The 19,958-nt window shown below is 47.7% G+C and overlaps 1 protein-coding gene and 1 non-coding gene across 3 annotated transcripts in view; one reads left to right on the forward strand and one right to left on the reverse strand.

Moving 5' to 3' along the window:
• Window positions 1–18,690, forward strand: part of PRPSAP1 (phosphoribosyl pyrophosphate synthetase associated protein 1) — a 34,728-nt gene extending 16,038 nt beyond the window's left edge. For both annotated transcript variants that reach the window (XM_006145753.2, XM_027770773.1), the window contains exons 4-10: window positions 2,422–2,594; window positions 4,062–4,177; window positions 4,624–4,679; window positions 5,350–5,495; window positions 16,777–16,847; window positions 17,540–17,686; window positions 18,141–18,690. In XM_006145753.2, the coding sequence (XP_006145815.1) occupies window positions 2,441–2,594; window positions 4,062–4,177; window positions 4,624–4,679; window positions 5,350–5,495; window positions 16,777–16,847; window positions 17,540–17,686; window positions 18,141–18,299 (849 nt within the window). In that variant the 5' untranslated portion in view covers window positions 2,422–2,440 and the 3' untranslated portion in view covers window positions 18,300–18,690. The remainder of the gene's footprint in view (window positions 1–2,421; window positions 2,595–4,061; window positions 4,178–4,623; window positions 4,680–5,349; window positions 5,496–16,776; window positions 16,848–17,539; window positions 17,687–18,140) is intronic.
• LOC114007351 (U6 spliceosomal RNA) lies at window positions 6,672–6,780 on the reverse strand. Its single transcript, XR_003548985.1, has one exon. It is a non-coding gene; the product is annotated as a U6 spliceosomal RNA (small nuclear RNA).
• Window positions 18,691–19,958: the final 1,268 nt, after the last annotated feature.

The following is a 19,958-nucleotide window of genomic DNA, read 5'->3' on the forward strand; positions in this document are numbered from 1 at the left end:
AGCAAAAAAAAAAAAAAAAAAAAAAAAAAAAAAAAAAAAAAAAAAAACCCTCCCCCCCAAAAAAAAAAAAAAAAAAAGTAAGGAACTGTGTGATTTTGCCGTTCACTCTCATTTGCTGTGGCTCGTCGGGATTGAGGGCAGGAGGAGTGCCACCCCGCTGCCATGGTCCCGGTTCTTAGATTCACAGTTCTGGGTAATTTAATCAGTGTCTGTACGGGACCTGATTCCTCGCCTCACCTCAGTTTTTGCCTATCCAAAATGGTAGTGATAGGGCTAGGTCCAATACAGAGTGGTTATCTTAGGGAGAGAAGAATATCGTTGGTAAACAGTTACGATTGTCCTGTTAGACACACAGGCAGCAGGAACTAGCCAGGATGTTGGAACATTCTTAGGGCAGATAAACAAGCTGCCAGCAATTCCTCTTCACTCTGCCCACAGAGTAGCTGGCCTCCAGCTTGTCCGCTATCTGTCAGCGGGCGGGCCAGACCAGGGTGGTGAAGGCCCTGTTGTTCACCTTCTGACCAGTAAGGGGCTGGGGCTGGAGGATTTTTTTTTTTTTTTAAAGTTTGCTTTATAGGTTATGTGTGTGCGTTGGAAAGAGAGAGAGAGAGTGAGAAATCACCCCCCAGCGGGGATGGCCACACCTCATTCCCTTCTCCCTTTTTTTCTTGGGATTTTGAGCACACGTACACACGTGCCCAGTGTGTTTTTCAAGTCACCAGATCTGGGACTTGAACCACGCTGTTGGTCACATGGGATCCAGCCACCTTAACCTCTACACCACCTGCTGGCCCTCTCATTTTATCTCTGAAGTTGACGAGCAGCCTGCCCGTGGAAGAGGACGTTCTCTTGGTGCATGTTGTCTGCTCTCTGGTCTCGGTATGGACTCCCTCTGGGGATAGGCAGGCTCCCAGCACAACACGCAGGAGCTCCCAGGGTTTTCCTCTAGAGACTCTGCCGAGGGAGTGGAGGGGGCGCCCCATGGATCGAGCGTAATGGTCTTATAAGGGGAGCTTTCTTAGATGAGCTTAGGGGGACTCCTCTAAGAAATGCCTCATGGATCCGAGGTGGGCCTCGGCCTTCCTAGGTGGGGTTTCCCATTTTATTTCCCTACTCCCTGACACAGTGCTTGACTAAGGTGCTCAGTGAATATTTGTTGAGTGATGTAAAATTGATCAAGTCTTATGAATCCTCAAGGTCCTTGAAAGTGTTTGAAAATTGTTTTATCCTGGTTTTATCAGAAGATTATCTTCTGCCCTTTTGATGCCGACTCGGGGCCCTGTTCATTTGGGAGCGTGGACGAGAACACTGCTTTCATGTATTTAATAGGGGAGGCGAGAACCGGAAGATAGTGGAGCCAGCAGCCCGCGGGAAGTGCCTTCCGTGACGTGACATTGAGCTCCCGAAACAGTCGCACCTTTCTTTGGGGGAAGATGGTTCTTTAGAGAGAGAGACTTTTTGCTATAGGGTGCATGCACTCGCCAGAGAGATGGAGAGAGACAGAAAGTGAGAAATCACTCCCTGGGGGATGGCCACACCACAGCCCCTTCTTCATTCTCCTCTCGGGATTTTGGGCACACACGTACATGTGCTGGTCTAAGAGCCTGCACCTCCTGTGGGTAGGAACCTTGACAGAGGTTAGGGAGGGGCGATGGAGTCCCGATTCCCATATGTCTGAGGGACATTTGAGGAGGAGCAGGGTGGCTGGAGCGTGAGGAGGTGCACTAAGCAGAGCAGGCTCACGTGTTCGAGGCTCCCACCTGTCCAGAGGCAGAGCCCAGCTTCGGTGTGAGCAGCTGTGGCAAAGGGGAGTGATCCATATCCATCCTCGCTGGAAATGGCTGTTCTCCGAGTGGCTTTCAGAGACGGTTCCTACCTGGTCTATCTGCGTAACTTGGGAATCCATGTATCTCAGAGAAGGAAGAATGGGGAGGTTTTTAAAAATAGTTTCAAGGGACCAGCAGTTAGCGTAATTGGCTATGTCGCTGGACTCCCATGTAGTCGACCGCAGTTCGAGTCCCAGACCCAGTGGCTTAAACTCACACCAGGCACGTGTGCGTGCATGCCCAAGATCCCGAGGGGAGAATGAAGGAGAAGGGATTGCAGCGTGGCCATCACCCCCTGAGGGGGTGATTTCTCATTTTCTGTCTCTGTCTCTCTCTGTCTGGCAAGTGCATGTGCCCTATAGCAAAAACCTCAAAAAAAAAAAAAAAAGTTTCAAAGGTCTTCCCGTCTCCACTCTCGGCAAGGGAAAAACACCCGAGTCTAGTCAATGGCCGCTGACTAGAAAGGCGGGTGGGTCTCCCGTTCTTGAGGTAGCACCCATCCTGGCAGCCTATGTTACGCAGCTGAAATGAACGATCCCTTCCAGGGGTGAATATTGAGAGTGAACCCCCAGATGACAAACTGTAACTGTTTCAGAGACGTGAACACAGCTGTGATGGAGTTACTGATCATGGCGTATGCGCTGAAGACCGCCTGCGCCAGGAACATCATTGGCGTCATCCCGTACTTCCCCTACAGCAAGCAAAGCAAGATGAGGAAGAGGGGCTCCATCGTGTGCAAGCTCCTGGCGTCCATGCTGGCGAAAGCAGGTGCGTGCCGAGACCCGGGCGGCTCTTCATCCAGGGCCCTCCCCTGTTCGAGATCAGTCCACACCTCAGACGTCTAGCTAGAGTCCCGGTTTTTTACGTGGTGGTCACGGATTACCTTTTCTTAGGTTTCCTCTTGTAGAACTGGATCAGAGATGTGTGAGCTTAGGTCTAAATCCTTATTTTTCTCTTTCCTCTTTGTCTTCCTTTAGTCACATCACTTCAGTGTTTTTTATTCTTCTCTAATCATGGACTTAAAAAAATTGTTTTCTCGCTTCTTTTCCATTTCATCTTGTCCTTACTGAAGTTTTAGCTGGTGCCCTTTTGAGCTTCATGTCTAGATTTATGTATTTGCCATAGTTAGTTAAATTCTGCTTGATCTCCCGAGTCCCAGAAGCAGCTTTTTCTTTGACGACTTCAGCTTATGTATCCCGTCCCTCCTGCCCGAGGGCCTTTCTGTGTAGCTGCTCCTTCCCATTGCCCTCATTCTCAGCGCTGGCCTATCTTCTGGCCTGTAAGCCAGGTTTAATACTACCTTATAGTCACTGAGTTTTTATCTGTCTCTTATTTTAAAACTCCTAACATAAGTTGAGTTCTCAGGAAGAAACATATTTGAATTCCCTTCTCTATAAAAGGTGTAGTGTTTTTGGACGGAACAAGTGACATTAGTTCTTCGCTCTGGCAGTTTTATAGTGACCTCTAGCTGTGGGCACTGTATTTATGGCTGTATCTTTGGCCGGAAGAGTGTGTCTTCAGAGGCCAGCGGGCGCTGTCGTTGGGGTGACTCCCACATGGCTGGCCGCGGTCTGAGTGCCGGACCTGGCGGCTTGCTTTCTCACTTTCCCTCTGTCTCTGGTGAGTGCATGTGCCCTATAGCAAGTTTGAAACAATAGTAGTAGTAGTAGTAGTAATAAAATTAAATGATTCTTTAAAAAGTGGTTTAAAAAGGTATGTCTTCATTGTTTCTCTGAGAATACTTCTTGAACCATTCTTTAATCACATACAGAAATTGTTCAAACTTCATCTTGTCTTATATGAATTTTTTTCTTCTCACATGCCTCCTATTACTTTGCTTTTGCTTTCTTATTCCTACGCTAGTCATAGTTCATTAACACTCCTTTGTAGAGTCTTTAATCAAGGCCTCACTGTTTTTCACATTTATTATTGCTTAGATATTTAATTTCATATTTGCATTTTTCCTTTTCTCTATTTTCAGCACCAAATAATAATAAGAGCAGAGGAAAGCATGTTTTCCTCAGCGTTAGTTCTTTGTTCGTGTGGAATGTCAGGTTTTTCACGTTAGGCTTAAGACACTAAATTGTTCGGTAAGCCCGTCAGTCCCAAACTTGTCCGCCACATCCCCTGCCGCCAGTCTCCTGGTAGGGCACAGGAGTTGCGTATCTAGTTCGTGTCCGCTGTAGCCATTAACCTGTAGGATGAACTTTGTAATTTTTTGTTTTAAAATTTCAGGTCTAACTCACATTATCACTATGGATCTCCATCAAAAGGAAATACAAGGCTTTTTCAGCTTTCCCGTGGACAACCTTAGAGCCTCTCCTTTCCTGCTTCAGTATATCCAGGAAGAAGTGAGGAGCCGCCACAACCACCCCATTGCCCTCAAAGAGACCCCTTTAGTTCTGCCCTGGGATCAGATGTCAAGATCGAAAGGCCCTCAGATGGTCTTTCCTGTCAGTCTTAAAGCCAGAGGCTGCAGAGAGGGCCAGCGTTTAGTCAGGGAGGATCCTGTTTTTAAAAGGCCTTACAAATGTGTTTCCTTCTAAGTAACTTTGGCTATTTGCTTATGTTTTCTAGAATGAAGGTGTTAAGAGTTCATTTTTATTTTCTTGGTGTAGCAATGCTTTTTGCAGTGCTGTTAATTGATAAATGTTGAAGAATGTTTAATGTATGAATGAAATTCTACCATACGTGGTTGCTTTTTGAATCATTCTTGTAAGAGGAGAAAAGTAATAGCAGTATCCAGATGTTATTTTTGATAACTTTTCAGTATTTTTGTTTTTTTCTCCAAATCTAGATCCAAAATTACAGAAATGCAGTCATTGTAGCTAAGTCTCCAGATGCTGCGAAAAGGTAAAAATGAGGCATTTGTACAAGTCTCTGGGGCACTTCCAAAGTCAGAGCTAGTGGGGAGCCCAGGGCTACCGCAGCATGACCCAGGAAACGTGGTTCTAACCCAAACAGCATGAGCAGATCGAGTTGTCAGTTTTCCTCCGGGAGTATATAAAAGTTTTCCCTCAAGTTCTCAGGAAAGGAAAACAGTGGGGCTCTGAGCACTTTCTGGGCAGTAGCTTCTAAGATGACTGTTAGAACACTGGACAGATGAGACCAGCAGATGGTGTAATGGTTATGTCGCCGGACTCCCATGTAGTTGACGGTGATACGAATTCCAGATACCAGGTGCCTGTGCATGCATGCCCAAGATCCCTAGAGGAGAATGGAGAAAAAAGGATTGCAGTGTGGCCATCCCCGTGGGGGTGATTTCTCACTTTCTGTCTCTGGCGAGTGCATGCACCCTATAGCAAAAATCTCTCTTAAAGAAAAAATACTGGACAAAGGATAGAGCCAAAATGATCTAGCAGCAGGCACTGGCCCCGATACCAGCTCACGCACCTCCTGCATTCTGGCCTGGGCCCTGCATTCTGATTGTGTAAATGACCCTTCGTGTGTCTCTGACACATTGAATGCTGTTTTCACTTAGTGATCCATTAGCAATGCTTAGGTTTTCTTTCCTCTGTCGTAGAGCCCAGTCATATGCAGAGAGGCTGCGCCTGGGGTTAGCTGTAATCCACGGAGAAGCTCAGTGTACGGAGCTGGACATGGATGATGGCCGTCACTCTCCCCCCATGGTTAAGAACGCTACCGTGCACCCGGGCCTGGAGTTGCCATGTAAGATCAGCTCTGTGACTTTATTTTATCTGTGAATGGAAGAAAGCTTTAGTAGTGGGAATGGCTAGGAGTTAACGGCTGTGCGGACACTGGCTGACATTCTATTGAAGTAGTGGGAGGTCTTGCATCGATCTCCCCCTTAACAGGAGACTGGACGTATTGTACATATTTTTAGATTGTAAGGACTGTTGAGCTGATTTGAGTAACACTCGGAATTCAGAGAGCTTGCTTTAGTAAAAAAAAAAAAAAAAATATCTGTGTTGGTGTGAAATTTTTAGGTTTATACAGTACGTCCCCTGCTTCTCTGCACTTTCGTGTTCTGAGGTTTCAGTTACCCATAGAGCAGTACGTTTTGCTTTTTTTAAATTTTTTTTAAGAGAGATTTTTTTTTTAAAGAATTATTTAATTTTGTTTATTCGTTTATTTTATTTTGACCAGAGAAAGAGAGAGAGGGATAAAGCAAGCCCCAGGTCCAGGACTCAAACCTTGGTCGACCACGTGGGAGTGTCCAGCGTCTTAACCACCACGCCACCTGCTGGTCCCATTTAGAGATTTTTGCTATAGGGCATGGGTGCTCACTGGAGAGATAGACAGTGAGAAATTCCCCCCACACCCTTTGCCCAGGGTGATGGTCAAACCACAGTCCCTTCTCCTCTACTCTTCTCTCAGGATCTTGGACACATATGCACACAGGCCTGGCATGAGCTTTAAGCCTCCAGGTCCAGGACTCAAACCACGGTCAACTATGTGGGAGTCCAATGCCATCTGCTGGTCCCTACACACATTTTAATTCTCTGTAAGGTACTTGTGCTTACAGGAGAAAGAGAGAGAGAGGGAAAATGAAAAAGCCACATTCCCTCCCCCTTCGTTTTCTTCTCGAGATTTTGGGAACACACACACACCCCTCGCTTGTTTTTCAAGCTATTGGCTCTGGACTAAAACCACACAGGCAGCCATGTGGGATCCAGTCACTTTAACCACCATGCCACCCACCTGGCCCTACATTAAGGAAGCTGGAACAAGGACAGCGAGGGACCACATTATATAAATTTTTTCACAGTATATAATTGTCTTATGTTGTTATCAGTTATTGTTGTTAATTTCTTACTGTGCCTAAGTTATAAATGAAACTTTATCAGAGGTATGCATGTGTAGGATAAACACATATATATATATTTAAATATGGAACGCTTCATGAATTCGCGCATCATCCTTGCACAGGGGCCGTGCTGATCTTCTCTGTATCGTTCCAAGTCTTTAGTATATGTGCTGCCGAAGCGAGCACAAAACATGCTTTTTATATCCAGGGTCTGTTACTCTCTGCGGCTCAGAAAGAGTATTGGACCTTCTGTCTGCAGACGAGGGATGGGGCCCTGCTTTTGGTAAGATGGCTGATAGCGGCCATTGAGCAGACCCCAGACCTGGCCATCAGTGACGCACAGTGCCTACTTTGGTAATAAAACCCTTTAACACGATACCTGCCTCCCTTCCTGTTATGAACCCAGCTGTGTGAAAGCTATTTACTTACATGGCAATCACTGCATTCTACACTGCAAGATACACTTATGATTTTTAGGAGGAGGAGATTATTTCTTTTTAAAATCTGTGTGTGTTTGTCATACCTCCAAATCGTGGAGCTTAGAGTGAAGAAAGAGCAGAATGGTCCCACCTGGGGTTGTTTCAGACGGGCTCCTATCTCAGGTACAAGCATTCATTGCTTTAAGTTCAATGTCAGAAATTTTTACATGAGAGAAAATAAGTAATACGCTTTTTCATTTAAATTGTTGGTATCAGGATTTTATTTATTTTGTAAGGATTTCACAATTAAAATTCTCGAATACATACTATAGCCACATATTTCAAAGTCACAGCAGTTTAAAATCCTTCGTAGTGCAGAGCTTCCTGGCCGCCCCCAGCCTCTGGCCTTGCCCGCGACCTTGGGCGCCTTGGGTCTCCACTCAGAGACTTTGTGTGTACATTAGCAGATACGGGTTTCTCGTTCTCATTTCCACATAAATCCTAGTATAATGTATACATTACATGTTGTACTGCTCCTCCCGCCCTCATTTATAAAATGATTATTTTAAAATTTATCTTTACTTATTTATTTATTTATTTAAATTTGGCCAGAGACGGGCAGAGAGATCGAGAGAGAGAGAGAGAGAGAGAAAGCTGCCAGGTCTGGGACTCGACCACAGTCGGCCATGTGGGAGTCCAGCACCTTTAACCAACATGCCACCTGCTGCCTATTATTATTATTTTTAAGAGAGATTTTTGGCTATAGGGCACATATGCTCACAGAAAGAGACAGACACAATGAGAGAGAAAGTGAGATATCACCCCCTGGGGGAGATGGCCATTCTGCAGTCCCTTCTCCATTTGCCTCTCGGGATTTTGGGCACACACACATGCACCTGGCATGCGGTTTAAGTTGCTGGGCCTGGGACTTGAGCAGGGGTTGATGCATGGGAGTCCAGCGATGTAACTGTTACACCATCTGCTGGTTCTTTGTTTATGAAATTATTCAATAACTCTTCTCGATCACTACATACAGATTTATTTACTTTATAGTTTTACAGTAGTCTAGTTTATGGATAGACCACGATTTATTTCATCAGGCCCTGTTGATAGATACATTAGTATTTTTGTTTTTCACTAGGAAGAATGAAGCTCGGTCACAAAACCTCTGCAGAGCCTGTTTATACACCAAGCGCTTATCGAAGCGTGGTCGTGGATCATTGTGTGGTCTCATACAGCCCTGCTGTGGGGACTGTCCCTTACTCTGCTGACCCAGGAAGCAGACACATAGCCAGCCAGGGGCTGATAAAGCCAGGGTTGGAAAACCACTTTGTGGGTTTTCTTTTCTTTTTTTCCTTTTTTTTGCTTATTTTGAACGAAATTCAGATACAGAGAAAGGTTGAAAGCACAGTGCAGATTTCTACTGTACTCTTCATTCAGAGTCCCTGAAGTTAGCGTTTGGGTATATATTAGTTTATCTTTTTAAAATTTATTTAAGTTTTGCTGTAGGGTGTGTGGGCTCATTGGAGAGAGAGAAAGATAGAGAGCAAAAGTGAGAAATCCCCCCACCCCAGGGGGGATGTCTACACCACAGCCCCTTGTACTTCACTCAGGATTTTGGGCACACATGCACATGTGCCTGGCATTTTTTTTTTTTAAATCTACTGAGTCTAGGACTCGAACCATGAAGTCAGCCATATGGGATCCAGCTACCTTAATCTCCAGGCCCCTGGCTGGGCCTTTTTAATCTTTTAAACCATGTGTGAGTTGCGAATGTAATCCTCCTTTATTCCTAAGTATGTCACTCTATGTTTCCTAAAAACAAAATATAATTGTCAGACTCAGAAGACCAACCTTGTGGTACTATTATTATGTAACCTCCAGGCCTCAGCAGTTGTCCCACAGTGCCCTTTGGAGTGAAAGGAAAACCTTGTTTTCTGGCCCCGGACCTGACCCGGGGTCACACTGCATTCAGTTGTCATTTCTCTTTAGTCTCATTTAGTCTGGAATGGCTCCTCTGAACTCCGTCTCCTGTGACCTTGATGCTTTCAAACAGTACAGGCCAGTGATTCTGTAGACTGTCCCTTAATTGGGGCTTGTTTGTGTCCTTGTGATGAGATTCCGACTGTGCATTTCTGGCAGGAGTAACGCAGGAAACACGTGATGTGCCCCGTTGCTGGTGGCGTTGATGTGGACCTCTGGTTAGGGCCGTGTCTATACGGTTCTTTTCCCTGTGAGGGGCGTCATTTGTTAAGGCTGTGCAAATGTTGCTCATAAAACTTGGCAGCTGTTGATTCTTACCCGAATCAGTTTGTACTAATTGTTTTCAAATGCTCATTTTTCTAATTCCCTCCTTCCTTGAACATCTGAGGGTTGACATTCTAATGTAAGAACGCTGTTTCCTTTTCGTTCGTTTTGTCAGTATGGGTATTTTATTCATTGGGTTATAGTTCCCTGCTGTCGTATTTCGGTTGTCTCTGACTTGGCCATAGAGAACTCCACCCTCCTGTGTCCTTTGACACGCGCCCATCATTTTTGGGTACTTCCTCCTGTTCTGGCGTAACTAGACGGCCCACGTGCCTCTCGCACTTTCTGTCCAAGGTGTGCGATGCCTTTTGTGGAGAATGGCGTTTGGAAGTCGGGGTCTGAGCTGCCGAGCGTACGCGTTCCGTTTCTGCACATCCCCGCCTGTGCCTAACCTCGTCTTAACCCTTCCATAAGTGACTGTCTGTACAGGCTAAAATCAACAAGATACTGAGTCAGAGACGACTCCGTTAGATGTTGCCACGTGAGGGGTAGCACGATGTTTCGGACGGCAAGATTCTCCATCCCGAGAGCTCGTCTCGTTACTTACGGCTGTGAGCAGTGTACCACTTGCAGTCTTCTCTGTGCATCATGGGAGCACTGTAAAATAATGCAGCCCTTCATGCATGCACTGGTACGTTTGCAGTGGTTTTTTTGTTTGTTTGTTTTTGGGTTTTTTTGGTTTTTTTTGAGAGAGCTTTTTGTTACAGGACAGATGCACTCGTGGGAGAGACAGAGAGAAACAGAGAGACAAAAGGCAAGAAATCACCCCCAGGGGAATGGCTATGCTGCAGTTCTTTCTCCATTTTCCTCTTGGGGTTTTGGGCATGCGTGCACATATGCCTGGTGTGAGATGTAAGCCACTGGGTCCAGGATTTGAACCATGGTCAGCTACGTTGGAGTCAAGTAACTTAACCATTACACATCTGCTGGTCCCTACAAGTTTTTTTAAATTTTATTTTAATTTAATATAGTGTGCATGTGCTCACTGGAGAGAGACTTGAGAGAGCAGTAGAGAGGGAAAGTGAGAAAGCACCCCTCAGAGGGGGTTGCCATAACATAATCCTTCTCCATTCTGCTCCTGGGGTTTTGGACACGCACACATATCCGGTGTGTTTTTCAGGCTGCTGAGTCCAGACTTGATCTGCAGTCAGCCATATGGGATTCAGCCACCTGAGCCACCATGTCACTGGCTGGCCCTTTGTTTACAACTGTTAAAGCTATATTGCTTGTATGTGTGCTTGTGCCTTCTAAACCAAGTGTGCTTCATATCTGTACACCAGGTGGACCAAGGGTTTATTAGTAATGAGGGTCAGGATCGTATGTTACGGCAAGGCCAAAGAAAGCATTCGGAGTCTGCATTTTTAGAAAGATGAGCTACTGGGGACCAGCAGTTGGCGTAATGGCTATGTCACTGGACTCCCGGGTAGTCAGCCGCGGTTCAAGTCCTGGACCTGGTGGCTTAAACTCATGCTGGGCATGTGTGCGTGCATGCCCAAGATCCTGAGAGAAGAATGGAGGAGGAGGAGAAGGGATTGCTGCGTGGCCATCCCCTCAGGGGGTGAGATTTCTAACTTTCTGTCCTCTGGTGAGCACATGCGCCCTATAGCAAAAACCTCTCCAAGAAAAAAAAAAAAAGAAAGAGAGAAAGAGAGAAAGAAAAGAAAAGAAAAGAAGAAAGAAAGATGAGCTACTGTAGCTTTCTGGAAGTCAGTCTTTTAGAGCTCGAGTTCTGAACCCGGGGCCATTCTGCCCATGAGTGTATCTGCTAGTCTGTTGCTGTTCTGGTCGCCAGGACAGGGAGGTGGAGCGCTACTGGCACCTAGTGGGTGTAGGCCAGAGGTGCTGCTGACAGTGACCGTCCAGCCAGAATAGTTTGTTAAATGTGCAGGTGTGTGAATGAAGAAGTGAAACCTTAAGATTTTATTTTATTATTTTAAAACATTTGCCCAAGGGTGTGTATGCTCACTGGAGAAAGAGAGAAAGTACCCCAATGGGGAATGGTCATGCCCCAGCCCTTTTCCCACCTTCTCCATCCTTTCCTGGCTTGGGGCGTGCACGCACATGTTCTGCCATGGTTTTCAAGCTGCCAGGTCTGGGACTTGAACTGTGTAGGAGGCCATGTGCAATCCAGCCACCGTAACCACCATGCCATTGTCTGGTCCAGTTTTTCTGTTTTATAAGGTAGACTTTATTCCTTACTGAAGATCGGCAAGAACACCTAATGAATTTGAAAAGATAGTACCTCAGAGGTTCTGAAGACAGCTCTGTATGTCAGTTCTCACTAAGAGTTAAGGTCACAAAATGAAGGACGTCGCCCTGGCTTCATTTTCCTGCCTTGTTAATTTCACAAGGAAAGGTGTGGCTTTCAGGACTAAAGTGAGGGCAGACGTTAGATCCCCGTGAGCACCTGTCTTAGCCATTAGGCTCATCTGCATGTAGTTGGGGTACAGCAGCCTCCAGTCTGGCTCCACTCTATCCCCGTTTCCTGTACGTATTTTTCATGCCAGTCTGATGATGTTTGAAATTCTATTGAATTAGAAATTGACCAAGATCACCAAAATGGATACAAAATGAATAATCACCGTGGTCCTGTTTGCTGTCTTTTCTGGGAGAGTAAGTCGCATTTGCTTCGTTGACTAGGGTAGGGTGAAGGTGCGTGTGCCTGCACACGTGTGCTCACACTTATGAAAGCATGCTTGATCCTGTTGTAATCTCACAGTGGCTGTACACACAGCATTGTTTTGCTTGGAAAATTCAAATTTTAAAAGCAAAAGACAGTTTACTACTTCCTTCATAAGAACATGGAAATCATTTGATGAATTGAAGGTATTTTTACGTAGCTGGTGTAGTTCTAGCAGTGATTTCTGACCACAAATAATGTCGCACAGTTCATTTTATTTACTTTTGACGTTTTTGCCAGAGGGCTTATGTGCTCTGGAGACGGGTTGTGGGAAGAGGAAAGCGAGGGAGCACGCCCACGGGGGACGGTCAGGCCATGGTTTCTTCTCCACTTATCCCTCTTTAGGAGTTTGGACGTGCATGCACATGCACCCATGTTTTTCAGGTCTCTGGGTCCAGGACTCAAATCACACAGTTGGCCATGTGGGAATTGAGCCACCTTAACCACTGTGCAACCGGCTGGCCCCAATGAAGTCTTTTTTAGTAGCTACCCAATTGTGTGCCCAGTATTAACTGGACCCTAAAGCCAGATATGAGTAGGGGATGGTTATATAAGGGAACCGGCGTTTTTACCATTTTCCAGCTTTGACCGAGGCTGCGCCTTGGTTTCTCATTTCAAACTGGCAGAAGTCTGGGGGAGGTCGCTGCACACAGACACGAGCACATTCCACTCCGAGTTGGGGCTGCCTGTGGCCTTTGATGGGAGGTCCCGGCTTGCAGTCTTTTCCGTCTCTTACAGAGAAGAGTGTTCAGAGACGGGCCAGGTCGCTGTGAGAAGCGGGAAGGTCCGCGTGACCACCTGCTGCGGGCGGTTTCCGAGTTGCTCGAGGAAAGTGGGTTATGCTGCGGTCCACCCCCACCCTCCCTTCAGTGACGTTTACGTGCAGGGCCCCTTGATTGTCCAAACGAAAGAATTGCCTGTGTCTGGGATGGGAAATCAGAGGAAAAAGTCTGTTTGGACGTATTAGTAGGAAAAATGTGCCAGTAAAATAGTGCTAAATTTCAGCTCAGTGAATACCGGTGTGCAGAGAACACCTGGTCTTTGAGGAGCGCAGGCCAGTGGGTGGGAATCAGCTAGAATCGATTGTTCGCTGTTAATCACCAAACTGTACAGTTGCCCTGAATTTCGTTCTCTTCCCGCTTTTCCACTACTCATTTAATAAATGTTTCCAAATAATAAGCTTCTGGGGCAGCCAGGTAGCATGGTGGTTAAGGCAGTGGATCCCACATGGCTGACTCTGTGGTTTAAGTCCTGGGTGTGGTGGCATGAAAAACACACCAAGTATGTGTGTGTACCTGCCAAAATCCTAAGAGGGAACCCACCTAGGAGGGTGTTTTCTCACTCCTTCCCTGGTTTCTTTCCAGTGAGCAAACACACCCTCTAGCCAACAATAAAAGTTAAAGCATCTGAATTAAAAATAGAATATTGGAGCCAGCAGATGGCGTAGCAGCTACGCCACTGGACTCCCACATGGCCGACCAACTACAGTTCGAGTCCTGGACCCAGTGGCTTGAAAACCACACCAGGTGCTTGGTGTGTGTGTCCAAGATCCCAGGAAAAGAAGAGAAGGGATTGTGATATGACCATCCCCTCCGGGGGGTGATTTCTCACTTTCCCTCTCACTGCCCCCACCCCAGAGCACACACCCTGAACAAAACCTCAACAACAACAAAAAGTAGACTACCTTGTTCTTTTGAAATATTCTTTTTTCCTCTTGATTTATAATCTCCTTTTGAAGTTGAATCCGTACTTCCTTTCTGTGTCCTCTGACTGACTTTGCACACCGAGGGCCTTTTCCAGATGAAGATTTTGCAGTGAGGTAAGAAGCCTCTGCTTTAAGGGCCAGCTAAATCAGGAAGAGCTGAGGGGCTGTAGTTACTGTCCTTGGCTTCCTGATGTTCAGGAAGCCCTGATTATGCCGTGGTGTGGCGCTCTGATCGTACTGCGGTAGAGTCTCCGATAATGCGGCCCATGGTCAGAGCAGGTTACTGGGAGAAACGAAGTGGAGCCACACCCTGACCTGGCGGCCTGTCACTCTTGGGTTCTCCAGAGTGCTGTTCGCGCTGGTCTCTACCGCGCCCAGCGACAGCTGGGTTTTCCTATTTTGCGCAGTGCTGCCGGTGAAATCCTCCATCGTCTGTTCCAGCTTTCAACCTGTGCGGCGCACTGGTGACTCGTGGTCTCACGGGGCCACTGGACCTTGGAAATGGGCTGGTTTCACCAAGAAGACTGTGTGTAAAATGCACGCAACCAGATAGCAGAGCCTTAGTGTGAGAGAGGTGTAAAACGTCTCAGCTACAAATCTGCCCACTTACTGTGATTTCTGGTTTACCTGTGTTCTTTGTGTATCTTTGGGGCCATAGTGTGGTTTTTAAGGTACACGTATAGTACATGCTAATTAAGGCTTCCCCATACTCATCTTCAACACTGGCCATTACAGTGTGTACTTTGTTAATAGTTCTAGCCAGTGACAAATTTGATGTCAGTCAGAGGTCGACATGGTATTTTGGCTATTATATATGTAATAATATATGGGTAAAATAAAATCAATTAATTTCAGCTTTTTTAGAGAGAGAGATTTTTGCTATAGGGTGTGTATACTCATCAGAGAGAGACAGAGAGACAGAAAGTGAGAAGTCAGTCCCCCAGGGAGATGGCCGTGCCACAGTCCTGTACCCCGTGGGAATTTTAAGCCACCAGTCTGGGACTTGAACCATGGTCGACTATGTGGGAGTCCAGCGATGTAACCATTATGCTATCTGCTGGTCCCTTAGCCTTTTTTTTTCAATTGTCAGAGGGTGCCTGTGTTTGCCAGAGGGGGTGGGGCGTGGTCATGCCACAGTCTCTTCTCCATTTCTCCATCATGTCAGGATTTTGGACACACACACACACACACACACGCACACATGCACACGCACACGGCATGTTTTTTTAAACTGCTACGGCCGAGAGAGTCGAACTGTGGTTGGCCATGTGGGATCTGACTTTCCTTAGCCACTGGGCCATGTGGTGGACTATTGTTTTTACTTTTTAAGTTGGTACCAGGAAAACTTGGGTTTTTTTGGATAATTTAAATAGAAAACTTGTCTTATTTGATGTACATGGCAGTACTTTTTTATGTAAATAGCTCTTTTTTCTGATTTATTCAATTATGCTTTTTTCCCACACTTTATTGATTCACAGTAGTTTTTTTTTTTTTTTTTTGGAGAGGTTTTTGCTATAGGGTGCGTGCACTCACCAGAAAGAAAGAAACAGAGAGACAGAAAGCGAGAAATCACCCCCCTGGGGGATGGCCACGCCACAGTCCCTTCTCCATTCTCCTGTTGGGATCTTGGGCACGCACGCACACGCACCCAGTGTGAGTTTAAGCCACCGGGTCTGAGAGTCGAACCACGGTCAACTACATGGGAGTTCAGCGACATAGTCATTATGCTAACTACTGGTCTCGATTTGCAGTAGATCTTAATCAGTCTAAGTACTTTGAACGGTAAGTGCAGCTGATATAACCCTTCTGCCTATATGTGACGTTAGGTGTAGAGCTCGGTGAGTAGGATCACCGTCTAGGAGGTAGCACCTATGTAAGGTACACTGTAAGTATAACTTGCTATGCACATTAAGTAGTTTTTTTTTTTTTTTTTTTTTTTTGAGAGGTTTTTGCGATAGGGCGCGTGCGCTCGCCAGAGAGAGAGAGACATAGAGACAGAAAGCGAGAAATCACCGCCCAGAGGGGATGGTCACGCCGCAATCCCTTCTCCTCCATTCTCCTCTCGGGATCTTGGGCACGCACGCACACGCGCCTGGTGTGAGTTTTAAGCCACCGGGTCTGGGACTCGAACCACAGTCGACTATGTGGGAGTCCAGCAACATAGCCATTACACTAACTGCTGGTTCCAAAATAGGAATTTTTTTATGTTTTTTTTTTTTTTTTTTTTAATTTCAAGAAAAGGAGTTTGAGCTTTAGTAAGTCAAAATCAAAAAAATGTTAAGAAAAATTTGAGTAATACTTACCAGGAAACAGGTTAGGATTCTGTTCAAACAGTGAGTAGATACTGAAAATTCAGAAAACAGATATGGACAAAGCATGCGCTCACCTGAGAAAAACGGAGAGAGAAAAGTGAGAAGTCAACTTGGGGGGTGGCCACAATCCCTTCTCCATTCTCTTCTCCTCCATCTTGGAGCACGCACGCACACCCACCTGGCGTGACCCTGGAGCCAGCAGGTCCGGGACTCAAACCATAGTTGGCCATGTGGGAGTCCAGCAATGTAACCACTGTGTCATCTGCTGGTTCCCAGTACCAGGAAATTTAAAATGACATGTATGGGGCTGGTTCCGTGGCCTGATGGTTAAACCAACCAGATCTCACCTGGCTGACCCCCCTTCAAGTCCTAGACGCGGTGGCTTGGGGAGCACACCAGGGCTACGTTTGCATGCCCACCATCCAACAGGACGGAGAGGCGGAGGAGAAGGGACTGTGGTGTGGCCACTCCCCATGGGGGATGCTTTCTCCTCTCCCTCCCTAGCGAGGACATGCGCCCTCCGGTGGAAGGGTTTTTAATTACCCTGTGCCTTGCCTTCAGTCTCTTGGCCTGTGCTGCCCAAGGCAGTTCTGTTTCTGAGGGGCCCCAGGTTCATTGAGGAAGAACCCACTCTTATTTTATATTTTTGGCAGGTCAGTGGTTTTGCCACCACTTCCAGGGAATGATTGTGGTCGCATCCATCTGGTGATTCCTGGCTAGCGGTGGTGCTGCCATCTGTGATCTGTTTTGTCTTTCTAGTGATGATGGCCAAAGAGAAGCCACCAATAACCGTGGTCGGAGATGTTGGAGGACGCATCGCAATCATAGTGGTACGGGCACGTGTCATCTTTTGAGTGCAGGTGACAGACACTACTGGCTCATAGGAGGCTGTCCACTCTCAGGTTTTATTTCTAGTGACAGTGGTAGTTTAAAAGGCGATAGCAGGAAACTTTATAGAGATGAACAGGGATTAAACAGAGCACCGCACCACCCGTAAGAAACTCTAGCACCATAACCTTCATCTTACGGGTCCTAGGCCCCTCAGCCCGGCCCGCCTGCTCACGCCTAGCGTTAGGGCCTGGCTGACCCACAGTTGAGCTGGTCCATGTTCACGGGTGAGGATGAGCGTCCCAAGGCAGGTGCGTTCTTGGTTTTGAGTAAGCTTCTTCCTTAGTGGCTCACCAGTCCTTTACACTAGACCCCTTTACTTCTGTTTTCCTCTCTTGTAAAAGAATGATGCGGGACCCTGGTGACACGAGATGCACTGGCTAGTGAGCCTTGGCAGCCCTCGGCCCTGGCTGTGCCGTCCAGTATGTTCGGTTGGCGGGCTCCCCTGCTCTTGGCACGGCAGACACACGGGGACAGGCAGGGCACTTGGGTGTGCATGTTCCGGTGTTCAGCCTTTGACCCAGACACACAGCTGACGGTCCACGGGAGCCTTCTGGGACAAGTGCGCCAACGAGCAGAGAGGACGAGTGGGTCTGCACAGCCCGGGGGCTTCATCCCAGCTCTGCCCTCCCAGGATGACATCATCGATGACGTGGAGAGTTTCGTTGCTGCCGCCGAGATCCTGAAAGAGAGAGGAGCTTACAAGATCTACGTCATGGCCACACACGGCATCCTCTCCGCAGACGCCCCCCGCCTCATCGAGGAGTCCTCCATCGACGAGGTCGGTCTGCTGCTCCTGGGCCTGGCTGGGCAGGCCTGAGCCGAGGCTGGCTGCGGTACTTTCTGTGGACGGTCCAGTGGCTCAGTGTGTAAAATTGTTCGTCTCTCTTCTCTGGTCTGGGGGGCGGTGTATATTAGGAGTAGTCTGCAGAGGTTTGCCTCAGACGTCATTAGGCACCTCAGCAGCGCTTCTGGACACCTGGCTTCTTCCCCGGAGGTCTTGCACACTGCCGGCCCGCGTCTGCGCACTGGCCCAGGGCGAGCGCCCGCGCCCTCCCTCAGCCACCTGCCTTCCCAGCGTAAAGCCTTACGATTAGTTCATCAAAGCTGCACTCGGGGAGCAAGCTGCTGCGGTTTGGAATGTGGACTGTGGGTGAGGGTTGTTTGGGCCACTTGTCTGAGCCCCCCTTGGGACACAGTCAGTAAGCGCTGCTTTTCTGTTGCTGTCCAACTAGGTGGTGGTGACGAACACTGTCCCTCACGAGATACAGAAGCTGCAGTGTCCCAAGATCAAGACTGTGGATATCAGTTTGATTCTCTCGGAAGCAATTCGGAGAATCCACAACGGAGAGTCCATGGCCTACCTTTTCCGAAACATCACTGTGGATGACTAGCTGGCGGCAGCCTGGCCCCCTGGCGTCCGTGCTCAGAGCAGCGCCGTCAGTGACGTGCAGTTTCCGTTCAGGGGAGGACCGGAGCGAGTCTGGAGCCCGGTGGTTTCTCTCGCCACGACCGTTGAAGACGGGAGAGGAGCGAGTGCGGGGGTGTGACAGCCTTACAGCCTGCGGGCGTCAGCCTTGTTCCTTAGAAGTTACAGGCGCTTTCCTTTATTGAAGGCAGTTAAAGCTAGAGAGAATCCCGTTTTCCTTTCAGAAACTGCCGTGGCTGCAGCCATTGCCCTGCAAAGCCTTTGTGCCATGGCTCCTCGCAGGACATCCGATTAGAGAACAGCCCCCTCCCTGGTGTCTCTGTCGCTCTGAAGTTGCAAATAAAAGATTTCTCGTCTCTCTGGTCCCTTCACTACACTGCAGAGCAGCCCGCCCCCTGCCTAGATGGTGGCCGACTTCTGCCCAGACTGCCCAGGGTGGCAGCTGGTACGGACCATGGTCAGGCTGTCTGACCAAAGCCCAAGCCCGGGCCTTGGTCTCCCGCAGGTCTCGTCCTTCCCCGCGACAGGCACCTGCACTGTCATAGCTGCAGTCCTGCCTCCGTGGTCAGGAGGCCTCACCGCGTGTGGAGTGGTGCTGTACACCCTTGGGGTGGATCCGAGCGGAGGGAGCAGGCATGTCTGCTGGGAAGTAAGCCTGCGTGGCTCATAGGTCCTGGCAGCTCCAGAGAAGCAGAAGCCACGTATTTGAAACTTGGGTTTCCATTTGCTTTTAAATTTTTATTTATTTAAATTTGACCAGAGAAAGAAAGAAGGAAAGTGAGAAAGCAGGCCACTGGGTCAGGACTTGAGTCACAGCCGGCCTTGGGTCCAGAGGAGTCCAGCACCTTCACCACTGTGCCCCCTGCTGGCCCTGTGTCGCTATACTCACATTTCTCCACAGGGATGGTCCTTTGCACTAGCCTCCCTTCTCTGATGACTAGCTCAATCAAGTATCTGAGCACATTCGCTCTTTCTTTTTTTTTGGAGAGGTTTTGTTTTGCTGTAGGGCACGTGCGCTCACCAGAGAGACAGAAAGCGAGAAATCACCCCCCAGGGAGGATGGCCACGCCGCAATCCCTTCTCCATTCTCCTCTGGGGATCTTGGGCACACACGCGCCCGACATTAGTTTAAGCCGCTGGCTCCAGGACTCGAACTACAGTCGACTACATGGGAGTCCAGCAACATAGCCATTACACTAACTGCTGGTCCCATTTTTTAAAGAGATTTTTGCTACAGGGCGCATGTGCTCATCAGAGAGACAGACAAAGTGAGAAATCCCCCCCGGGGGATGGCCATGGCACAACCCCTTCTCCATTCTCCTCTCAGCGTCTTGGGCACGCCTGCCACCCATGCCCAGCGTGAGTTTTAAGCTGCTGGGCCTGGGACTCAAACTGCGGTCGACTACATGGGAATCCAGTGACGTAACCATTAGGCAGTCTGCAGAGGTTTGCCTGGTCCTGCACATTTGCTTTTTCAAGCGCACAAGTTATCTTCTGTAAATGTTCAAGTAGGGAAACTCGAGCAAAATAATTTAAAAAGTTAGTGTGGTGGTACAGGAAGAACTGTGGCCATTAATCAGGAGAACTGCTTTTTTTTTTTTTTTTTTTTTTTTTTTTTAAAATT

This window comes from Tupaia chinensis, unplaced genomic scaffold, assembly GCF_000334495.1.
Source record: "Tupaia chinensis unplaced genomic scaffold, TupChi_1.0 Scaffold000159_1, whole genome shotgun sequence".
Lineage (NCBI taxonomy): Eukaryota > Metazoa > Chordata > Mammalia > Scandentia > Tupaiidae > Tupaia > Tupaia belangeri.